This window comes from Microcebus murinus, chromosome 2, assembly GCF_040939455.1.
Source record: "Microcebus murinus isolate Inina chromosome 2, M.murinus_Inina_mat1.0, whole genome shotgun sequence".
NCBI classification, from domain to species: domain Eukaryota; kingdom Metazoa; phylum Chordata; class Mammalia; order Primates; family Cheirogaleidae; genus Microcebus; species Microcebus murinus.
This window is the reverse complement of record NC_134105.1, coordinates 34824757-34847629: the sequence shown is the minus strand read 5'-3', so window position 1 is coordinate 34847629 and position 22873 is coordinate 34824757. Positions and strand designations below refer to the sequence as shown.

The following is a 22873-nucleotide window of genomic DNA, read 5'->3' as shown; positions in this document are numbered from 1 at the left end:
AACACACGCTCAGATTGGCACATACTACTAGCCTCGGGCAGGGGTTAGGGGTAGCTGGTATTTGCACCTGAGGAAGCTTTGCTAAGAAACATCCTCTTAGTCACGCCAGACCCAAATATATCGATCTAGGAGTATACTTAAAATAGTAATTCCTGAGAGACTTGGGAAATGTGCTAATTTATTTGACATTTCTTTAGCGTAGTTCACATTCTTACCCATATCGCTTATGGAGCCGTCCTAACTGCTGACCTTTTCAAGATGGCGGTCCGAGGACGCCACTTTTGGGCTCGCGCACCTCCCCAAGATGGCGGCGCCCGAGGCCTGGCGCGCCCGGAGTTGCTGGTTCTGTGAGGTAGCGGCGGCAACGACCATGGAGGCCACGTCCCGGGAGGCGGCGCCAGCGAAGAGCTCGGCCTCGGGCCCCAACGCTCCCCCCGCCCTGTTCGAGCTGTGCGGGCGGGCGGTGAGCGCCCATATGGGGGTTCTGGAGAGCGGGGTGTGGGGTAAGTCGCGGGGTGAGGGGCTACCTCTGGCAACGAGCGGGGGGCGGCCCGGCGGCCGGGGGGCGCGGGGGGCGAGGCCGGGAGGCCCGGGGCAAGGCCCTGCCTGGGGCACTGGAAGCGAGATCATTAGGTCAGAGCATGAATTCCGAGACTGACAGGGCTGGGCAGTAAAGACCGAGATCAAATGGACAGGTGGACCCGCACCGCGGCCTGGCTGAGGGGCGCGGGGGGCGAGGCCAGGAGGCCGGGTCTGAGGCGAAGCAGGCAGGGCCCGGGCGACAGAGGCTGGACTGGCGTGCCGGAGCTGTGGGCTCCGGACTGACACTCGGCTTGGCTGGGCTGAGGAGTCTCGGATGTCGAACCGGTGGGCAGGGATGGCCCACCTGCCCGGGGGCAGGGGCCGAGGTTGGGAGGCCTGGCCTAAGGCAAGGAGGCCAGGCCTGGGGCCACCTAACCTGACCGACGGCCAGGGGCCTCGGGTATCTGTCTGATACACCAGGGGTACCGAGACTCCGGAGGCCAAGCCGATGGGCGGGGGCAGGACAGCGGATTGGAGTGCAAGGGAACGGGGCTGGGGGAGAGGCCGAAAGGCTCGGGGCGCCGCGGCCTTTCAGACGGCCCAGGACTGACGGAGCGAACTGACGACCGAAACTGATTGAGCGACTGACTGACCGGCAGGGCACGGAGCACCAGAGGCCACTCGGATGGGCTCAAACGGCGAGAAGGGCCTGAGAGCAAGTAGAGGGGGGCCTGGAGCGCCTTAGCAAACGAGGGAGGCTCCAATGACGGACAGGCGGGAAGGGCCAAGGGGGCCCCAGGCGGGGCGACGGCCTGGGGATCCCGGACCGACGGGTTGGAATGGGAGAGGGGCGCGTCGCTGCGAAAAGGGCTTAGTCCGAATGGGAGTGAACCGAGGCCCCAGGCCTGAAGGCGGCCGGGACCGAAGTGCCTGGCCCTCGGTGGAGGGCTGAACAGCGAAGGCGGGCGGCCCGGGGCACAGAGATGAGCTGCTGGGAAGAGTGAACAGACCAATTGGGCTGGCGGGCCGGGAGTCCGGGCCCGGCCGGCCGGCCGGGTAACGGAGGAGCGGAGGCCTGCTGCCCTGGGGAGGCCAGGCTGTAGGGTGGGTACCACTGGCCGTGGCCTGGCAGCTGATGAGGGAAACTGGGGCCCGCGACCTGAGGAGAATAAAAGGGAAAGAGAAGGCTCTGCGAAGCTGGCCTGGCTGCCCAGGGGACTAGGGAGGCCTTGGGCCCGACAGGCTGGTGGTGTGAGGGGGGTGGGGTCCAGAGGCCAGGACTAAAGTTGGGTAAGGATATCTCAGGCCAGGCGGAGGGCCTGGGGTTGGGGGTGGCAGGAGAGGAGGCCCTGGGCCTTGGGGGAAGGGGGTTGCACACAAGGAGGCCTTAGGAGTGTGGCAGTGGTGTCTTTGCCAGGAGGAAGGCCCTGGTCGGGTCAGGAGTAAGGGCTTGAGGCCTGGGAGGGGGTTAGGGGGATGCATTACACTCTGAGAGGGTGGCTATAGTGAAAAGACCTTGGAGTTTGGGGAGTTGGAATAAGCTCCAGAATAAGCCCTAAAGCTGTGGAGGCCCTTGGTGGTGGGAACGGGGCACCAATACTGATGAGGCCCAAGTGCCTTCCTGTAGTAGGGGGTGGGGACAAACTGCTAGAAGGCCTCAGGCCCTGTGGGTGGGGACTGTGGAGGCCCTGTGCCAGCCAGGAAAGAAGGGTCAGGCTGGACCCTTGGGGAATGGGAGAAAAGTCTCAGTGGAACTGAGCAGGGTGCTCAGAGAGATCCTAGGGAATGTGGAAGAAGGCAGAGAGGGTCTGGCTGTGTCACCCTGGATCTTCTGGGATACTAAACCTGGCTAGAAAGGAAGACAACTGGGTGTAGAGGCCACAAGTTAGGAAGAGGAGGCATTAAACGTATAGGCTAGAAGGAAGCAAGGAGGAACCTGGCTTAAGAAGATTGGAGAAAGGAAGAGAGGAGTTTGTGGGTAATAGGGAATGAGAATTCCTGTGGCTGTGACAGGGGATGGCTAAATAGAGGAGAGCGGATTGGAGAGAAAGGGGGTAAGGCTCTGGAGGAAGTTCTTTGTTGCCTCTTCCCCCCAAAACAAACAAGTGACAGTTTACTGAATCTCCTTTTCCTCCTCCCTTCCCCCACCACTGCTGTACATATTACCACCATTATTACTGGTTGAGCCCCAAGCCAGGTTGAGAGGAGACAGGGGAGAAAGAGCTCCTGTGGGCCTAGACCAGGTAAACAGTCACACAGAAAAAGTGAATCAAGTAAGGCCTTTAAGAGGTAGGGTCAAGTAAGAGGCCCAGTAAGCCGTGCTATTTTGGAGGAAGGTGAGTGTGAGCTAACAGCCATGAAAAGCTTCCCTGAGGTTGTGGACTAGCATTGCTTTGTGTAATGAGTGGGGGTAGGTGAGTGAATACAGGCAGCAGGAATGGGTACAAAGAGGAAACTTAAGTAGAATAAGGTATAGTATACCTTTCATGCCAGAATATGGAGTTTGGACTTTATTTGTTTATTTATTTATTTATTTTATAGAGATAGGGTCTTGATCTTGCTGAGGCTACTCTCAAACTCCTGACCTCAAGCAATCCTCCTGCCTCGGCCTCCCAGAGTGCTAGGATTACAGGCATGCCCTGCCATGCCTGGCCCTGGACTTTATCTTGAATGCAATGGAGAGCCTTTGAAAGGTTTTGAAGAGGGGAATGTCATCAGCAAGAGCAGGATGAAGAGAGAGTAGAGAGAAACCAAGGTCAAGGAGAGCATTAGACTGTTGCAGTAGTCTACATGAATAATGATGATGCCTACATTAGTGTAATTGCATAGGAAATTAACAGTTTCATTCAGCAGGTACGTTGAGTACCTACTATGTACTAAGAATTATGCTAGATGCTTGAATATCAAGATTCACTTATTCCACAAGTAAATATAAAAGGAGATCCTGGAATGGAAGTTTTGGTATACGCCGAGATATTAGACTTGTTCTTGATAGGACAGAGATGTTATTGACAGGATAAAAATAATAATAGCCAAGAACATTTAGTGAGCTTATTATGGCCAGGCATTGTTTTGAACAGATTACAAGCATGATCTCCTTTAATCTTCATGACAATGTGAGATAGCTATTATTATCTCCATTTTAAAATTGGGGAAACTGAGGCTTAAAGAGGCTTAAATAATTTGTCCAAGGGTTCATTTTAACTAAGTGTTACAGTCAGGATTTCACCTAGATTTGTCCAACTCTAGAGATTAAGCCCTTTGTTACTATACTATAATGCCTCTCAGAACTAGAGTAGTTGGAAAGAGTAGGTTTTGTTTTTAAGGTATATTGAATCGATTATAGATGTTAATTATCTCTATTCTTCATAGAACAGTACTAGTTCAGGGTATAGCAGTTTCCCAAAGGATGGAAGTGGTTAATCTGGAAGAATGGGAAAGGAATTCAGGAAAGACTTAATAAAGGGCATGTGATACTTGAAAGATGAGTAGTTGAAAGTGGCAAGGACATTCCTGTTGGAGAGAACAACATGACAAAGGTACAGAGACAGAAAGCAGCATAATATGTTAAGTAAATGAAAAAGTAGTTTAGTGTGGCTGAGGTGTAGGAGGCAAAGCAGGGAGCTGAAGTTAGTAGGGTAGATTATGAAGAACTTTTTATAATATATATTCAGTAGTAGGACTAGGACCTTTTCAATGCGGAATGGTTCATTATGTTTGGGCAGAAGTGAACTGACCAGCTCCTAAATGAGCATGTCAAGCTCATTTAGCATATCAGTTTGTTTTGTGGGATTATCTCACCCTTGCCCCTGAAATTCCAGCTCCCAACTGAGTGGCTGAAGATAAGTGGGCCAGAGTTTGGAATAGACTTAGATTAGCTTCTATAAGTTCCATTTATCAAATAAGTCCACCCTTGCATTTTTCTTTCCAATAGGATAAATAATACTTGGAACCCTGTGGGGGTGGGGGGGAAGTAAACTTTGTGTTTTGGTTTTTGTAGCCCTCCCAGGCCCAATACTTCAAAGCATCTTACCTCTGCTGAATATATATTACTTGGAGAGGATTGAGGAAACTGCCCTCAAGAAAGGTGAGTGTCTTTCTGTCTCTATCTCAGGCTTCATGATATTTTTCAGGTAAATATTACACCTGATACTAGCATAGAACTTCATGCTTTTCAAAAAGTATCTTCACACCTACTTTCTTTCTGATTCCTCAGTGTCCTGTGAAACATAAAGCAAGTATATAATCCTTATTATACTGATAAAAGTAAGATACAGGCACACCATAATTAAAAGCAAAAGCCAGAACTAGAACCTAGATCTTCTAAATTTTAGTTTGTCTATTTAACCAAGGTGCCTCCCCTCATTGGACACATCCATTAATGGCTAACATTTAACTCTGATGTGTCAAGCACTGTCCTAGGCACTTTACCCAGAGAAACTAATTTAATCCTTTCAACAACCCTATTATTATCTTTTTTTTTTTTTAAGACAACTGTAGAAGATGAATATTATTAACTATTAACTACATTTTACAGATGAGGAAACTGACGTACAGACTAAATAAACTAACTAATTTGCCTGAAGTCACATAGCTAGAGTGTAGTTTGCTGATAATCCCAGGTAGTCTGTCTGTAGAGACAGTGTTCTTAACCACTCTGCCATATTGCTCCTATAAACCCAAAGGACAACATGAAAGGCTGGTATACTTCACTGACGGTAGCCAGGAAGCAGCCAAGCAAATGTGATATTTCTCCCTACAGGCCTCTCTACTCAGGCCATCTGGCGCCGACTCTGGGATGAGCTGATGAAGACAAGGCCTTCCAGTTTGGAAGTAAGTTAAGGTATCAGGTAGAACTCTGGACTGGTTTTGCACAGTGAAAGCAGGAATAGCACAGACTCAAGCTGGGTACTGGTAAAGTGCAGGGGCAGGAATGAAATCGATTTGGGAAAAGGGCTCTGATGATTTGTCACAAGGTTCTGGCCCATTTGGTAATTGTCACTAACTTGCTTGCTCACCATTTTTGCAGGGTCACAAAACAGGGAAGGGTAGTGATCAAAAGGGATGGCAAAGCCAGGATTCCTAGAGTTCTTGACGGGATTGGTGCAATTGTCAAATCTAACAAAATGTAATTTAACAGAATAAACCAACACTTCATTAAGTCTAAAAAATTCCAATCGCAGGGCCGCAGGATAGGGTAGGTGGGTCTGGCTTAGCAGCAGCTTGTATAAAAAAGATAGGGGAGTTTAGTCAACAACATGTTGAAGCCACTTATAATGACTATACACTGAGCTGTGTGAACTAATGTAAATATAATATAGGCTGAAGGACAAGGGGGACCATAGTCCTGCCTTGCTCTGCAGTGGTCAGGCTATCCCTGGAGTATGGAGAAAGAAGCCAAGCCACCTTGTATGAATCACATTTGGAAGACTGGAGATGTTTTTCCTGAAAAAAAGAAGACATGGGAAGGAAACCTGAATCATCTTGAAATACATGAATGGTTGTCACATAAAAGGGATTAATAAGTTTTTTTCTGGGTGGAGGCTAAAGGAGGATATATTTTTGCTAAATGGAACATAAGCCTTAAACTCTGCTCATCAGTGATGAAACAATCTAATTCCAGAGGTAATAAGCTTCCCATAACTACGTGTTCATTTTTTATTTATTTTATTTATTTATTTTTTTGAGACAGAGGCTCATTCTTTTGTCTGGGCCAGAGTGCCATGGTATCAGCTTAGCTCACAGCAACCTCAAACTCCTGGGCTCAAGCGAGTTTTCTACCTCAGCCTCCCAAGTAGCTGGAACTACAGGCATGTGCCACCATGCCCGGCTAATGTTTTTTTGTATATATTTTTAGTTGGTTAATTAATTTCTTTCTATTTTTAGTAGAGATGAGGTCTCACTCTTGCTTATGCTGGTTTCGAACTCCTGACCTCGAACAATCCGCCCACCTCGATTTCCTAGAGTGCTAGGATTACAGGTCTGAGCTACCACGCCTGGCCATAACTATGTGTTCAAATAGAGGCTAGATAACTCCTTGACATGGTGTCATACAGGGAATTCAGCATTGTAGACAGAACTGGACAAGATGACTTTTAGGGCCCTTTTAGCCTTGAGATTCTATTATTAGCTGATTCAGATATAAATCACTGGAGCTCTCATTTAAGTAGAATTTCTTTTGCTGCTCCATAATTAGATGATGGGACAGATTTAGTTCAATAAACATTTCTTAAAACTTACTACTACTTGGGAAGCTGAGGCAGAAAGATTGCTTGAGCACAGTAGTTCAAGACCACCCTGGGCAACATAACAAGACCCCTTTCTCAAAAAAAAGCTTACCACATACCAAATCTTACACTAGATATTCCAAGTACAAACAGTCCCTAATCTTGAGGCCCTAGCAGTTTAATGGGGAAGTCTACAAATAGATCACATATGATAGGATAAGTGGTATGTATGATAGAGGGTAGTGAGGTTGAGGGAGAAGGGAGCAAGAGTCTTTCCTAGGAAGTAGTATTTGAACTGGGTTTAATATAGTGAATGAGGCCAAATGACAAATAAAAAAACCAAAAAACTAAAATCAAGAACTGGAGATTTAATTTCTGGGGATGCACTAAGTTCTGTAACATTCAGCCCCATATCCTTCAGCTTTTCCACTTTCAGATCTGGATTGCAACCCTTGGAGTTCAGAATGAGGACACTTGAGGTCCAACAAAATCCTCAGGCTTTATGAGGAAGAGAAGTGGATGCAAGAGTGTTAGAAAACAGTAACAGCTTTCTGCCATCAGATTCATTTTGTCCCAGTATTTCACAAGCAGTATATATGGTTGACCAGCAGACGATGAAGATTATAATAATATCTTTCTCTTGAAGAAAGCTTTCTTTTTCCAACATTATCTCAAGCTTCCTGGAAAAAAATGTTTGTTATCCTGTTATCTTGGCTGAAAGCATTTCAGAACATTTAGAAGGCCCCAGGCTTGGTGGCCCAACAGTCACTTAGGCAGAGGTCCTGACTTGGAGCTTATCTATTCCAAAGGGTGTCTTGTGCTTCCCACTTTTGTACAACAGTAACTTTTACATCACTCATAACTCAAAAACACTTACTGAGTACCTGCTCAGTTCCATGCAGTATTCTATTATAGATTCTAGGGATACAATGATGAACAAGATAGATTAGCCTATAACTGCTTATAAAGCAATAGTATTTGAAACTGTGTAGTACTAGTATATACAAAGAGATCTGTAGAATAGAATAGGTACTCTGGAGACAAAGCAATGGGGAAATGAAGGGTTACTCAATAAATGTGTCTCTAGCAGTTGGTTAACCATTTGGAAAAAACAGAGCCTCACTTAACAACATACTCAAATTATTTCTATACAGATTAAAAACTGTAGAAAGTAAAAGCACACCAGGCTTGGTGGTTCATGCCTATAAGCTCAGCACTTTGGGAAGCCAAGGAGGGAGGATCACTTGAGGTCAGAAGTTCAAGACCAGCCTGAGCAACATAGTGAGACCGTGTCTCTACAAAAAATAGAAAAATTAGCTGGGTGCAGTGGCTCATACCTGTAGTCCCAGCTACTTGGGAGGCTAAAACAGGAGGATCGCTTGAGCCTAGGTATTTGAGGTTGCAGTGAGCTATGATCATGCAACTGCCCTCATGTCTGGGCAACAAAGCAGACAAAAATAAAAATAAAATAATAAAGAACCACAAAACATCTAAAAAAGAATAAAGGTGAATGGGTATCAAAACTCAGGATGGAGAGAGTGCTAATTATTAAGTGGGCAGACCCAAAAAGAAAATACAGATGTATTTAACCACATAAAATACTAACATCATAAACAAATTTTAAAAGGTAACTAAGCTGGGAAATAACATTTGCAACAATATCCACAAAACAGAGGAATAAAGAGAATAAGAAAAAGACAAACATCCCAGTAGAGTAAAACAAATAAAGATTTGGACAAGTCACACAACATAAAAAAAATCTCCAATAAAGTGAAAAATGTTCAACCTCATGGTAAAAAAAGGGAAAGTAAAATTTCACTTCTTAAATTAGTAAAGTCTTGTTTGGATTTGGTTTTTGTTTTAAAAGATAATGCCTAGGGTTGGCCAGGGGTGGGTTAAATTCAGAAATTGTTATAACTTTCTTGGTGGGCAATCTGGTGATACTAAGAGATTTTTAAATAATTAAATTCTTTCACTAGAAATTCTACTTCTTAGAATTTATGGTGTATAAAAATTGAGATACTCATGATTATTTCCAGATGTTTATTACAGCAAAATTTAATATCAAAAGTCTAGAAACAATTTAAGTATTCAATACAGGAATTACTAAATATCATATGTACATATTTTGAAAATAATCACATTTTTCTAGATCTAATAGTTCAGTAAAAAAAGAAAAAATAATAAAATAATCACATTCTAAAAACATTTAAATACATGGTAGTATAATGTTTTAAAAGCTCAGCATTTGAAACTGTTCAGAATTGTTTCAATATTGTAAAAACAAATATACATAGCTATTCACATTTATAAAAATACTCCAGAGTTGGTTTACATGTGATTTTTCATTGCTTCATTATCTTTCCACAAACAATATTTCTGTTATCAGAAAAAGAATGGACAATATATAGTTTGTGAACATTGCTGGCACTAACAACTTAGTACAAGAAGATATTTAGCCTTCCTTAGTTTGTACACATACTTCCTCTTCTTTTACCAGTGCCTAAGCTGCCAGCCTGTTGAGGATGGGGCAAGGATGGTGTTGATGGGCAAATATCATTTCACCTCATTGGCCATGCCTCATTTCCTTTACCCTCACCCAAAAGAATTTAAATCACTTGTCTGGGCTATAGTGTACAAGTCCACAAAATGAGTGGCTTGGACCAGATCCCTCAGGTATTTTTTAGCTTCGATGTTTTAGCATAGATTCTTCTAAAAAGCAATGATGGAATAAAATGCAGTAAACTGCTGTCTGCTTGTGCATTAATTTTTGAGAAATAGCTGTCAAAACTAACTTTACGTACTCATTCAACCCTCACAAGAATGATGTTGGTGTAGTTATCTAGCACTTTATAGATGATGAAACAGAGGCAGAAAGAGATGAATTGACTTGCCTAAGGTTACAGTTAGTGAATGGCAGACCCAGGATTCAAGTTGAAGCAGTCCGGCTCTGGATTGCATGTTTCTGATCACTATGCCATGCCGCCCACTGCAGTCATTGTGTCTGGAGTGTTCCAATTTCAAATAGTCTCTCCCATTGACTTCAACCATTAACATGTCTGAAAAAGTTCAATATGTAGTTATCTAACCTACATTTCCCACATGCCTTTTATGATGAGAAACAGTCATAATATCTTGGTTCACATCCTTGTCCATATTTAAGGCCCGGATCTTGTAACCACCTGTCTCACTTATAAAATTGGAAGGCCTTGCTAGGATTACCTGCAAGTGTTTTTCAAGACCATCAGTGTGGGCTAGGAAATGCTAGAGTGAGGTAGCACATAAAAGACTCAAGGATCCCTCTTTGCATGTACTCAAAGCTAAGCAGAGATTTGGTTGCTAGGTATTTTTTCCTGCTCCCCTAATGCCCTGCTGCTGGTGAGTAAGGCCTTTCTCTTTTGCTGCTACACAGTTAATTCAAGGATAAAGAAGTTATTGCTAATTGTTACCACAATAGGCAGAGTCTGGGGAAATAGCTAGGGCGAAGGGAACTACACTTATGCCTGGGGACAGTAGAGGCCAAGCTCTTGCTAAGATGTTAAGAACCTTGGATATGAATTGAGAGTCACTCTGGTATGGAGGAATGCATGCAGGCAGGGTAAGGACCAAAAAGAAGTATTCTACTTTTAGTCTTGGTGAACCTCAGGTCCCCACTACCTTTGCTTCAGGCCAAGCAAGCAGCCTGCTTAGTAGGCTCTACCTCCATTTCACATTGCCCATCAGGGCTAACCAGCAGCAGTAACATATACTTTGTATTTTAGTTTACAAAGTGCTTTAACTTGTACTGTTTCATTTGATCTTCAAGACAATCCTCTCAAGCAGGTAATATTAATCACATTTTACAGATGAGGGAAGAGGCTCAGAGAGGCCCAGAATATAGTGGCAGGCCTGGACCTATACTGACATTAAGAGAAAACTTAGGGATGGTCTTAAATTAGAATCTCTGAAGCCTAGTACCTTTCTTTGTCTCAGTGTGCCTTTGGGATTAGGAAGTAGTATTTATTTATTTATTTATTTTGAGACAGAGTCTCACGCTGTTGCCTGGGCTAGAGTGACAACCTCAAACTCCTGGGCTCAAATTATCCTTCTGCCTCTTCCTTCCAAGTAACTGGGACTACAGGCATGCGCCACCATGCCCGGCTAATTTTTTGTATATATTTTTAGTTGGCCAGTTAATTTCTTTCTTTTTTTTTGAAACAGAGTCTCGCTTTGTTGCTCAGGCTAGAGTGAGTGCCATGGCGTCAGCCTAGCTCACAGCAACCTCAAACTCCTGGGCTCAAGCGATCCTCCTGCCTCAGGCTCCTGAGTAGCTGGGACTACAGGCATGCACCACCATGCCCGGCTAATTTTTTCTATATATATTAGTTAGCCAATTAATTTCTTTCTATTTATAGTAGAGACGGGGTCTTGCTCTTGCTCAGACTGGGTTTGAACTCCTGACCTCGAGCAATCTGCCCGCCTCGGCCTCCCAGAGTGCTAGCATTACAGGTGTGAGCCACCACGCCCGGCCAATTTCTTTCTATTTTTAGTAGAGATGGGGTCTTGCTCTTGCTCAGGCTTGTCTCAAACTCCTGAGCTCAAGCAATCCTCCCGACTTGGCCTCCCAGAGTGCTAGGATTACAGGTGTGAGCTACCATGCCTGACCGATTTTTGTTTTTGTTTTTGTTTTTTTTGAGACAGTCTCCGTAGCCCTAAGTAGAGTGCCATCGCCCTAAGTAGAGTGCTGTGGCGTCAGCCTAGCTCACAGCAACCTCAAACTCCTGGGCTCAAGACACCCTCCTGCCTCAGCCTCCCGAGTAGCTGAGACTACAGGCACACACCAGGGCACCTGGCTAAGTTTTCTATTTTTTTTTTTTTTTTTTGAAACAGAGTCTCGCTTGTTGCGCAGGCTAGAGTGAGTGACGTGGCGTCAGCCTAGCTCACAGCAACCTCAAACTCCTGGGCTCAAGCGATCCTACTGCCTCAGCCTCCCGAGTAGCTGGGACTACAGGCATGCGCCACCATGCCTGGCTAATTTTATATATATATATATATTAGTTGGCCAATTAATTTCTTTCTATTTATAGTAGAGACGGGGTCTGGCTCTTGCTCAGGCTGGTTTCGAACTCCTGACCTTGAGCAATCTGCCCGCCTCAGCCTCCCAGAGTGCTAGGATTACAGGCGTGAGCCACCGCGCCTGGCCAAGTTTTCTATTTTTAATAGAGATGGGGTTCGCTCTTGGCTCAGACTGGTCTCGGACTCCTGAGCTCAAGCAATCCTCCCATCTCAGCCTCCCAGAGTGCTAGGATTAAAGGCGTGAGCCACCACGCCCAGCCTAGGTAGCAGTATTTCTGATGTACATCAGAATCATCTGGAGGTGGTTTAAAGAATGCCTGGGTCAGGCGTGGTAGCTCATGCCTGTAATCCTAGCACTCTGCAAGGCTGAGATGGGAGGATCGCTCAATGTCAGGAGTTCGAAACCAGCCTGATCAAGTGCGAAACCCCGTCTCTGCTAAAATTAGCAAGAAATGAATTGGCCAACTAAAAATATATAGAAAAAATTAGCCAGGCATGGTGGCACATGCCTGTAGTCCCAGCTACTTGGGAGGCTGAGGCAGGAGGATTGCTTGAGCCCAGGAGTTTGATATTGCTGTGAGCTAGGCTGAGGCCATGGCACTCTAGCCCAGGCAACAGAGTGAGACTCTGTCTCAAAAAAAAAAAAAAAAAGAAAAAGAAATTAAAAATGCCTGGACCTTACCTCAGGTGTAATATACAGAAACACCAAATCTGGGTACCTGTTACATGAATTCTGAAAAAAAGCCTCCACAGTAAATTCTGATATGCACCAAAGGTTGAAAATCACTTAATAAATTTAAACTATTAAGTATATCAGAATAGTATGATGAAGTCCCATACCCATCAAAGCAAATAACTCTTGCCTTGGAGGAAACAAATCTAAGAGTTGGTTCCTGCTCCCCAGAATTTCTAATCTGGTTGGGACAAGTACACAGACAAAGAGGCTCAATATCATGAGACAGTGCACCAACATCTCAGATTTGAGTAGTCAGAGTCCCAAAAAGAAACAGCTTCAAAAAGTGACACTAGATCCTTTCAGGAAGTCTGTTTAGTCTGGCAATGGAGAAAATTTCTGGTAGGTGTAGAAAGGACATAGAAAACAGGTTTGGGTTAGTCGGGTGACTGATTTTGCCAGAGAAAAGCATTCATTCTTATGCAAGATGTGGGAACTAAAACTCAGGTAGGCAGAAGCCATAGAGTGGAAGAGCTTTGCTGCCAGGCTGAAGAATTTCAAATTAACTCTGTCCAGTGGGGAGACTATGGCTGTTTTAAAGCAGAATAATGTAATCAAAGTAGTGTTTTACAAAGATGAATCCAGTAGGCCTGTGCAAAGTAGCTTGTAAAGAGGAAAAGGGAATAGGGAGAGCAATCAGGAAGCTGATGAAATGGTCAGGTGTGAGGTGATAAGGGCTGAACAAAGGTAGTGGTGGTAAGAATAATAAGTTGGGATCAGGTTCTAGAAACAAGTATGGAAGAACTTATGGGAGTGATTGTTTCAGTTGTGAGAGACACTATAGCAAAAGAATGGTTTGGAACCAGATTTCCTTGGTTTCAAATCTCGTTTTTGCTACTTACCTGTGTGACCACAGGTGATAATCACCTCTTTGTGCCTCGGTTTGGTTTTGTTTTGTGTTTTGAGACAGAGTCTCACTTTGTTGCCCAGGCCAAAGTGCCGTGGTGTCAGCCTAGCTCACAGCAACCTCAAACTCCTGGGCTCAAGCAATCCTCCTGCCTCAGCCTCCAAGTACCTGGGACTACAGGCATGCGCCACCATGCCTGGCTACTTTTTTCTATATATTAGTTGGCCAATTAATTTCTATTTATAGTAGAGACGGGGTGTCTCACTCTTGCTCAGGCTGGTTTCGAACTCCTGACCTCAAGCAATCTGCCCGCCTCGGCCTCCCAGAGTGCTAGGATTACAGGTGTGAGCCACTGCACCTGGCCTGTGCCTCGGTTTTCTTACCTGTGAAATGGGGCTAATAGTAATATATACCTCAAAGATGTGAGGATGAAATGAACTTGTATAAATTATTTAGAATGTTGCCTGGCTCAATAGTTTGCTACTGGAAGAGGGATAATTGGGATAAGATCTTCATGAATAGTACTCTTAGTATCATGGCTCTGTGGTATGTTCTCTGCTTTCAGAGTGTGACCTGCTGGCGAGCCAAGTTTATGGAGGCCTTTTTTTCCCATGTTCTACGTGGGACCATTGATGTGTCTTCTGACAGGCGTCTTTGTGACCAGCGCTTCTCGCCTCTTCTGCACAGCTCCCGCCATGTCCGACAGCTCACCATCTGCAACATGCTGCAGGGTGCAACGGAGCTGGTGGCTGAGCCCAACCGCAGGGTTCTGGAGACCTTGGCCAGTTCCCTGCACACCCTCAAGTTCCGCCACCTGCTGTTCTCTGATGTGGCTGCTCAGCAGTCACTTCGGCAGCTGTTGCATCAGCTCATTCACCATGGGGCTGTCAACCAAGTGTCGCTGTACTCCTGGCCCGTGCCAGAGTCAGCCCTTTTCATCCTTATCCTCACCATGAGTGCTGGCTTCTGGCAGCCAGGCCCTGGTGGCCCACCCTGCCGCCTCTGTGGAGAGGCCTCCCGAGGCCGGGCCCCATCCCGAGAGGAAGGGTCCCTCTTGCTAGGTTCACGCAGGCCTCGCCGAGATGCTGCTGAGCGATGTGCTGCAGCCCTGATGGCCACCCGGCGGAAGAGTGAAGCCAAGCAGATGCCCAGAGCTGCACCTTCCACTCGGGTAACACGCCGGAGCACACAAGAGAGCCTGACATCAGGCGGGACAGACCCCAAGAGGGAGCTGTACCCTCCGGCCACCTCCCACGAGGCTTCTGGCACCAAGCGGCCACCCTCTGCTCTAGCCGCCACTTCCTCTGCCTCTGCCTCCTCTTCCACATCCTCATCCAAACGAGCTCCAGCTAGCTCAGCCCCACAGCCTAAGCCTCTAAAGCGTTTCAAGCGAGCTGCAGGGAAGAAGGGTGTTCGCACCCGTCAGGGGTCTGGTGCAGAGTCTGAAGACCTGTATGACTTTGTTTTTATTGTGGCTGGTGAGAAGGAGGATGGTGAAGAGATGGAGATTGGGGAAGTGGCTTGTGGAGCTTTGGATGGATCAGATCCCAGCTGCCTGGGGCTTCCAGCACTGGAGGCCTCCCAGCGATTCCGCAGCATCTCCACCTTAGAGCTATTCACAGTTCCTCTCTCCACGGAGGCAGCCCTGACACTATGCCACCTGCTGAGCTCCTGGGTGTCTCTGGAGAGCCTCACACTCTCCTACAACGGTGAGCACCCTGGAGGGGCAGGGGTTGGGCCAGGACCTCCAAGCAGCACCAGATGTGTGCCTAATTCTGAGGGGGGCTTGAATTAGTATGATCAGGAAGCTGAAGATGTAGCTTTGTGTGCCTCATAGAGGAACAGACTCAGTGCTAGAAGAGAGGAACATGAGCTCTATAAGGCTTGATTTATTGTTGGAAGCAGGTGTTCCTGAGGAGCAACGAGACAGTCAGCTGGCCTCTGAAGAATGAGTACATTTAAGATATGGGAGGCAACCCAAGGGCAGGTGGGGGTAGTATAGGGTATGCATACACAGCCAGGTCTGGGGTTGGATCTCACCAGTAATAGCAAAGCAACTGTCCAAAGTGTGGGACACAGTGTTTTATCAGACCAGCAACCTCCAAGGCAGTCCTCAGTCCTTTCCCATGTGCTTATGCCCAGCTAGCATAACTTCGGCTTTGGCTGAATCCAGCAATCTGCCTAGGTTGCTGAGCACTGCTAGAGAAAAATCATACAACTATGCAAATTGGTGCTACTATACATTCGGTCATCAACTTCATAAGAACCTTCACTGTGTTTGCAACATCAGCTCCCATTCCTACTCTTCTACTTCCAAACTCTTCCTTTCTCAGATGACCTCACCTCCTACTTTACAGAGAAAATAAAAGGCATCCACGAGTTCCTTCAACTTTTTAACCAACCTATAAACTCTCCTACATCTGCATTTATCCTTTTTCACCACATTGGAAGAGATCACCATCCTAAGGCTAATTCTACCTGTGCTCTGGATGCCTGTCTCCCACTTTCTTTTTTTTTTTTTTTTTTTTTTGAGACAGAGTCTCACTTTGTTGCCAAGGCTAGAGTGAGTGCCGTGGCATCAGCCTAGCTCACAGCAATCTCAAACTCCTGGGCTCAAGCAATCCTTCTGCCTCAGCCTCCCGAGTAGCTGGGACTACAGGCATGCGCCACCATGCCTGGCTAATTTTTTCTATATATTAGTTGGCCAATTAATTTATTTCTATTTATAGTAGAGATGGAGTCTTGCTCTTGCTTAGGGTGGTTTCGAACTCCTGACCTTGAGCAATCTGCCCGCCTTGGCCTCCCAGAGTGTGTCTCCCACTTTCTTAAGGAAGCTTGTTTCTTACATGCCATAGTAATTTTTATATACTGCTTAGAATGTGTCTGACATTTCAACTACTCTTGATAGTAGGCGGGAGGATTGTTCAAAGTCAGGAGTTTGAAACCAGCCTGAGTAAGAACAAGACCCCGTCTTTACTAATTCTTATGACAACCCCAAGAGGTCAAGTGACTTGCCCGGGATAACCTAACTAATAAATTGTAAAGCCAGGATTCAAACCCAGGCAACCTGAACTCCAAAATCCATGTTTTTTTTTTTCCAGCATATTATAGGGTACAAATGTTAAGGTTTCATATATTGCCCATGCCACCCCCTTTTTTTTTTTGAGACAGTCTTGCTCTGTCACCTGGGCTAGAGTGCCGTGGCAGCCTAGCTGACAGCAACCTCAAATTCCTGGGCTTGAATGATCCTCCTGCCTCAGCTTCCCCAGTAGCTGGGATTACAGGTGCGCGCCATCATGGCCGAGTATTTTTTTCTATTTTTAGTAGAGACAGGATCTCTCTCTTGCTCAGCCCGATGTTGAACTCTTGACCTCAAGCGATCCTCCCTGCCTTAGCCTCCCAGGGTCCTAGGATTGATTACAGGCAGAATCCATACTTTTAAACCACTATGTTGCCTCCCTTCTGTCTCTCCCACCAACATTTAAACATTAAATCAGGTCTCTACCAAAAACTGCTACCACCTCCTCCCTCAATCTCTAATTTACTAACTACTGTTCTATTCTGTTCAGTCATCTGTACTGTCTCCACTTCTCTCACAGCCCACTCAAGCCTCACACCTCTACCACTACATTGAGGACCTGTCAACAAGGTCACGTTACTAGATCCAATGTATACTTTTTTGGTCATCTTCCATTAACTCTCAGCGCATTTGCTATTAATCATTCTCTTCTTCATGAAATACTTGTTTCCACAACACCAAAAATCTTTTTTTCGTCCAGGCGTGGTGGCTCACGCCTGTAATCCTAGCACTCTGGGAGGCCAAGGCGGGAGGATTGCTTAAGGTCAGGAGTTCAAAACCAGCCTGAGTAAGAGTAAGACCCCGTCTTTACTAAAATTAGAAATAAATTAATTGGCCAACTAAAAATATATAGAAAAGCCAGGCGAGGTGGCTCACGCCTGTAATCCTAGCACTCTGGGAGGCTGAGGCGGGCGGATTGCTCGAGGTCAGGAGTTCGAAACCAGCCTGAGCAAGAGCGAGACCCTGTCTCTACTATAAATAGAAATTAATTGGCCAACTGATATATATATAGAAAAAAATCAGCCAGGCATGGTGGCACATGCCTGTAGTCCCAGCTACTTGGGAGGCTGAGGCAGGAGGATTGCTTGAGCCTAGGAGTTTGAGGTTGCTGTGAGCTAGGCTGACGCCACGGCACTCTAGCCTGGGCAACACAGTGACACTCTGTCTCAAAAAAAAAAATATATATATATAGAAAAAATTACCAGGGCATGGTGGCACATGCCTGTAGTCCCAGCTACTTGGGAAGCTGAGGCAGAAGGATTGCTTGAGCCCAGGAGTTTGAAGTTGCTGTGAGCTAGGCTGATGCCACAGCACTCTAGCCTGGGCAACAGAATGAGACTGTCTCAAAAAAAAAAAAAATCTTTTTCTCTCTTCCCCTTCTTGACATTCACTTCTTATTGTTCAGAGCTCTCCCACTTTATACATCCTTCCTGGACAATTTCATCCATTCTTGTGGCTTCAAAGGCAACCTATGCTAAAGACTCCCCATTCCGTGACATTAGCCCAGATCTTTGTTTTGGACTTCTGGTCCCATTTATTCAACTTTTGACTAGACGTTATTTCATAATCCCCAAGCTCCCCCAAACTCATTATATCCAGCTGAATGAACCTTTTTCACTCTATACTGATCCTCCTATTCTCAATGATATCACAGTTGACTCGGTTATCCAAAGATACCTGGAATCTGTCTCTCTTATTTCACATATATCTTGTCACCAGGGCCTATATCTTTACAGTCTCTCAAATCCATTTATTTCCCTATCTCCACATCCTTAATTCAGGCTACCCATTATTGCTCATGTGGACTAATTTCAACAGTTCCTCCTAACTCCATAATTTTGTCACATAATCCATTGTTTCCACTGTAGCCCAAACACTCTTTCAAAAACATACCTCTAAACCCTGTCATTCACACATCCTTCAATGGCTTCCTGTCAACATACTTAATTTTACAGTTGTTCATGTTCTTACCCCTGCTTACCTCTACAGTGGTATTTTAAATGCTTCCTCTGCTCATATTTACAGACCAGCCATACTAAATGTTTTCCAGTTCTTGCATTGCTACTATCTCTTTTAGGCCTGTATATATGCTGTTTTCCCTCTGCCACTATCATTCCCTCTCCTTTTATTAATAGCTAATCTCCTTTTGTCCTTTAGGATTCAGCTAGAATACCTTTATTGATGTAAGTTGGTCTAGGTGTTCAGTACTCATCTCTTGTACTCTCATAGTATTCTGTTGCCCCAGTTTGCATCACATTTTTTAAATCTGGCTGTATAGGCAAAAACAATGTGCTGCACTGTCTAGCAAAATATTTGGTATTTAGTAGGTGCTGGATAAAGTTTAGTTGAATGAATCAGCAGAAGCCTATACAGTGCCAAGGTGGGGAGGATGAGAAGGGGTGGGATTCAGGGGTTTTCTTGTGGCATTAAGCAGCTGCCCTACCCTCTCTGAAACCTACTTCTTTTTTTTGAGACAGTCTCGCTTTGTTGCCCAGGCTAGAGTGAGTGTTGTGTCAGCCTAGCTCACAGCAACTTCAAACTCCTGGGCTCAAGCAATCCTCCTGCCTCAGCCTCCCAAGTACTGGGACTACAGGCATGTGCCACCATGCCCAGCTAATTTTTTCTATATTTATTAGTTGGCCAATTAATTTCTATTTATAGTAGAGATGGGGTCTCGCTCTTGCTCAGGCTGGTTTCAAACTCCTGACCTCAAGCAATCAGCCTGCCTCAGCCTCCCAGAGTGCTAGGATTACAGGCGTGAGCCACCGCGCCTGGCCTGTAACCTACTTCTTTATTCCCTGTTGGATTTGTCACTCTCCTACTAAGTTTTCAGGTGCTCTCCATGACCTATAAACCATCTCCTCACCTTTCAGAACCTTCCACAGTGTGGGCTCCACTGCCCCACCCTCTAGAGTTCAGTTTCCTGAGCCCTATCTAGCCAGACAAGCCTATGCATGCATGTCCTGCACTCTCCTGTGACCCTTGACTGTCTTCTCCCTCTGTCCAAAATGTCCTTCCTTCCAGGCCAGCTTCTTCAGGAAAATACTCAAAACCCAGAAGTCCAGAGACTTCTGCTGCTGTCTGGGCCTGCCCCACCACATCCTATCTTCTATTTTGTGACTGCTCTGATTGATGCTTTTTGGAGGGCATGGCCCAGTACAGTAGGCATCAGGGTTTACTGGTTACCTGAGGAAAAAGCAAGACACAGATGAGTAGTTGAGGGACAAAATGGTTTTAAAAAATCTGATCCAAAGCCCAAGATGTTTGGTAGTAATCAAATTGGAGTTGTCTCTGAATATATCACCCCTGCTGAACACTCCCACATGACTCTGACATAATCTCTCTTTCCTATCATAGGCCTAGGCTCTAACATCTTCCGCCTACTGGACAGCCTGCGGGCCTTGTCTGGTCAGGCTGGATGCCGCCTCCGTGCCCTGCATCTCAGTGACCTGTTCTCACCGCTGCCCATCCTGGAGCTGACACGTGCCATCGTGCGAGCCCTGCCCCTGCTACGGGTCCTCTCTATTCGTGTTGACCACCCAAGCCAGCGGGACAACCCTGCTGTGCCAGGGAATGCAGGACCCCCTAGCCACATAGTTGGGGATGAGGAGATACCAGGTGAAGCATTGTCTGTGTGTGTGCACATAGGTGTGTATCTCCACACAAATGTGCAGGTGCATTTGTGTGGAAGGGGAGAGGACCTCCAATTGAGGTCTGCTACCACTCATTCCTGGCTTATCTGGAATCTGTTCCCCTTTAAGATAACTTTGGGCAGGACAGGGCCTAGACCACTATAAGTCCAGTAGAGTATTCATGACAGCTTAGTCTCCACAAAAAGAGAACTGACCTTTAGACTGGATGAGGTCCCTCTGCTGTATGTTCCCGTAGTTCCTGTATATCTCCTATCCCACCACTGCAATAGTTTATGAAATTTGCTTCTGTCCAAGTAATCTAATCTTCCTGGACTAAAAGCTCCATGAGGGCAAAGATCAAATCTCATACTTATTGCTGCATTTGCAGAACCCAGCAGAGTATCTGACATACAATAGGCAAGTAGATGAATAAATGATTGAGTGAATACCTTAAGGATAGGATGGGACTTGCTATAGGAGTGAGGCAGAGATGGCCAGCTGCAATCTTCTCTCCCCACCATATCCAGAAAACTGCCTGGAGCAGTTGGAGATGGGATTTCCACGGGGAGCCCAGCCAGCCCCATTGCTCTGCTCAGTACTGAAGGCCTCGGGTTCTCTGCAGCAGCTGTCCCTGGATAGCGCCACCTTTGCCTCTCCCCAGGATTTTGGGCTTGTGTTGCAGACACTCAAAGGTAGGACCCAGCCAGAATGATGAAGGGAGGAGGGTGTGTGGGGACCTAGTATTGTTGTCTGGGAAAGCTAAGGCCCATGGCCCCTGGTATCTGCCTCCTATCCAGAGTACAACCTAGCCCTGAAGAGACTGAGTTTCCATGACATGAATCTGGCCGATTGTCAGAGTGAGGTGCTCTTTTTGCTACAGAATCTGACTCTTCAAGGTAAGTTACTCATCCAGAACCTGGGCATTCTTGGGTCCTCATTGTGGCTCTTGCACTGCCTTGCCGAGTGAGCAAACCAGTTTCTTTCTTGCTCGTGTGTCCTCAATATAAGATGGATGTAGAACCTGTATGACCTTCCTTTAAAACAGTCCCAACCTCAACTGTTCCTCTATTAAACATTAGAAATCACTCACTTTTAGAGTACCTCACCCAAAAGTTTTTCTTACCTTTCAGGGGCTGACAGAAATGGTGGTGGGGGGAGAAAAAATGTGCTGTGCCAAGCTCCTCTCCTAGACTTGTCTCTGATCTCCACCCCTACATAGAGGGTGGTCAGTGAACAGATAGGGAAGGAGGAAGTGAATGGAGAATTTTCCATGCAGAGAACATGGAAACATGTTCTTACAGCAAACATTTAGGCTCAGTCCCTGGTTTGAATTCTGATTTAGTTCAAGCCTTGCTTGGTGTCTCACATAAATTCCTTCCTTTCTGGGCCTCTATAAAATGGTAACACACCTTGCCTGGGCCAACTGGGGCGAGAGGGGCAGCACCAGTCCTAAATGCAGCCATCAGAATTTGCTCTAATTTCTCTTGACAGAGATTACCTTCTCCTTCTGCCGTCTGTTCGAGAAGCGCCCAGCCCAATTTCTGCCTGAGATGGTTGCTGCTATGAAGGGCAACTCCACACTGAAGGGCCTTCGGCTGCCAGGGAACCGTCTGGGTGGGGGCCGGACCTTGGGGAGGGAGAGGGGGAAGGAGCCAAGCCTTTGACCTAAAAACTCACTGGGTGAAGGCACAGACCTCTCCACTGGGAACATTGAGGCTGGAATATAGATATTTATGTCCTGGGGTTTCAAAACCAGAAGGGCTGGGCTTCTCCCTAGCCAGAGTTGTGCTGGGATACCCTTGTTCCCTGTTCCAGGGTGGAGGTGACAGGCACTTCTCCCCTTCTCTCCAGGGAATGCTGGCCTGTTGGCCCTGGCAGACGTTTTCTCAGAGGATTCATCCTCCTCTCTCTGTCAGCTGGACATCAGGTACATGGAGGGAATGGGATGCAAGGGATGGGCTGCAGAGATACACACCAGGAAATAGTTGCTTCCTGGATATCTAATCCATCTCACCCCCACCAGTTCCAACTGTATCAAGCCGGATGGGCTTCTGGAGTTCGCCAAGCGGCTGGAGCGCTGGGGCCGTGGAGCCTTTGGTCACCTGCGCCTCTTCCAGAACTGGCTGGACCAGGATGCAGTCACAGCCAGGGAAGCCATCCGTCGACTCCGGGCCACCTGCCATGTGGTTAGCGATTCGTGGGACTCATCCCAGGCCTTTGCAGATTATGTCAGCACCATGTGATGGGGCCCATACCTCACAGACCCATGTTCAGTACCATCAGCTTGCAGGGGCTGAGGCATGGGCTGCCCAGAAACCCCAACCACCAGTTCTATCCTTCTCTATCACCCTTTTTCTCTGTTTCCCTTCTTCCCTTGCACTGAGGTCCTGGAGGCCTTGATGGAGCCCAACAAAGGCATTTCCACAGCTGGGTTTAGAGCCTTTGGGCACCTTACTCAGTATCCTGGGAACCCTGGGCTAGACAATTACAGTTTTCATCACCATCACTGATGACAGTTGCCCTCCCCCTGCCCTGGGGTTCCTGCCTTCCCACCTCAAGCAGGTTCCCAGGCTTTAGAGAAGTACAGATGTGCCTACTGCCAGGCCTCTTCCCTGCTGGGCTTACCATGCTGCTCCCAGGCCTCAGTCCCTTTCATACCTTTATTCCTTTCTTTTTTTTAACCAAAAAAGTTTTTCTTATAAAATAAATTTTGGGCAAACATCATGCAGCCCTTCTTGATGATTTTTCTCCCAGAGAACAAAATTGAGTAGGGCCTTG

The 22873-nt window shown here is 46.4% G+C and overlaps 1 protein-coding gene across 1 annotated transcript; it reads left to right on the top strand.

The window, feature by feature from the left end:
• Window positions 1–11: 11 nt before the first annotated feature.
• Window positions 12–22819, top strand: LRRC41 (leucine rich repeat containing 41). The gene is made up of 10 exons (XM_012776059.2): window positions 12–503; window positions 4523–4609; window positions 5285–5355; window positions 13950–15093; window positions 19821–20081; window positions 20623–20787; window positions 20893–20991; window positions 21587–21709; window positions 21947–22022; window positions 22119–22819. Exons 1-10 carry the CDS (start codon window positions 305–307, stop codon window positions 22336–22338), a joined length of 2445 nt encoding a protein of 814 aa, XP_012631513.1. The 5' UTR covers window positions 12–304; the 3' UTR covers window positions 22339–22819.
• Window positions 22820–22873: the final 54 nt, after the last annotated feature.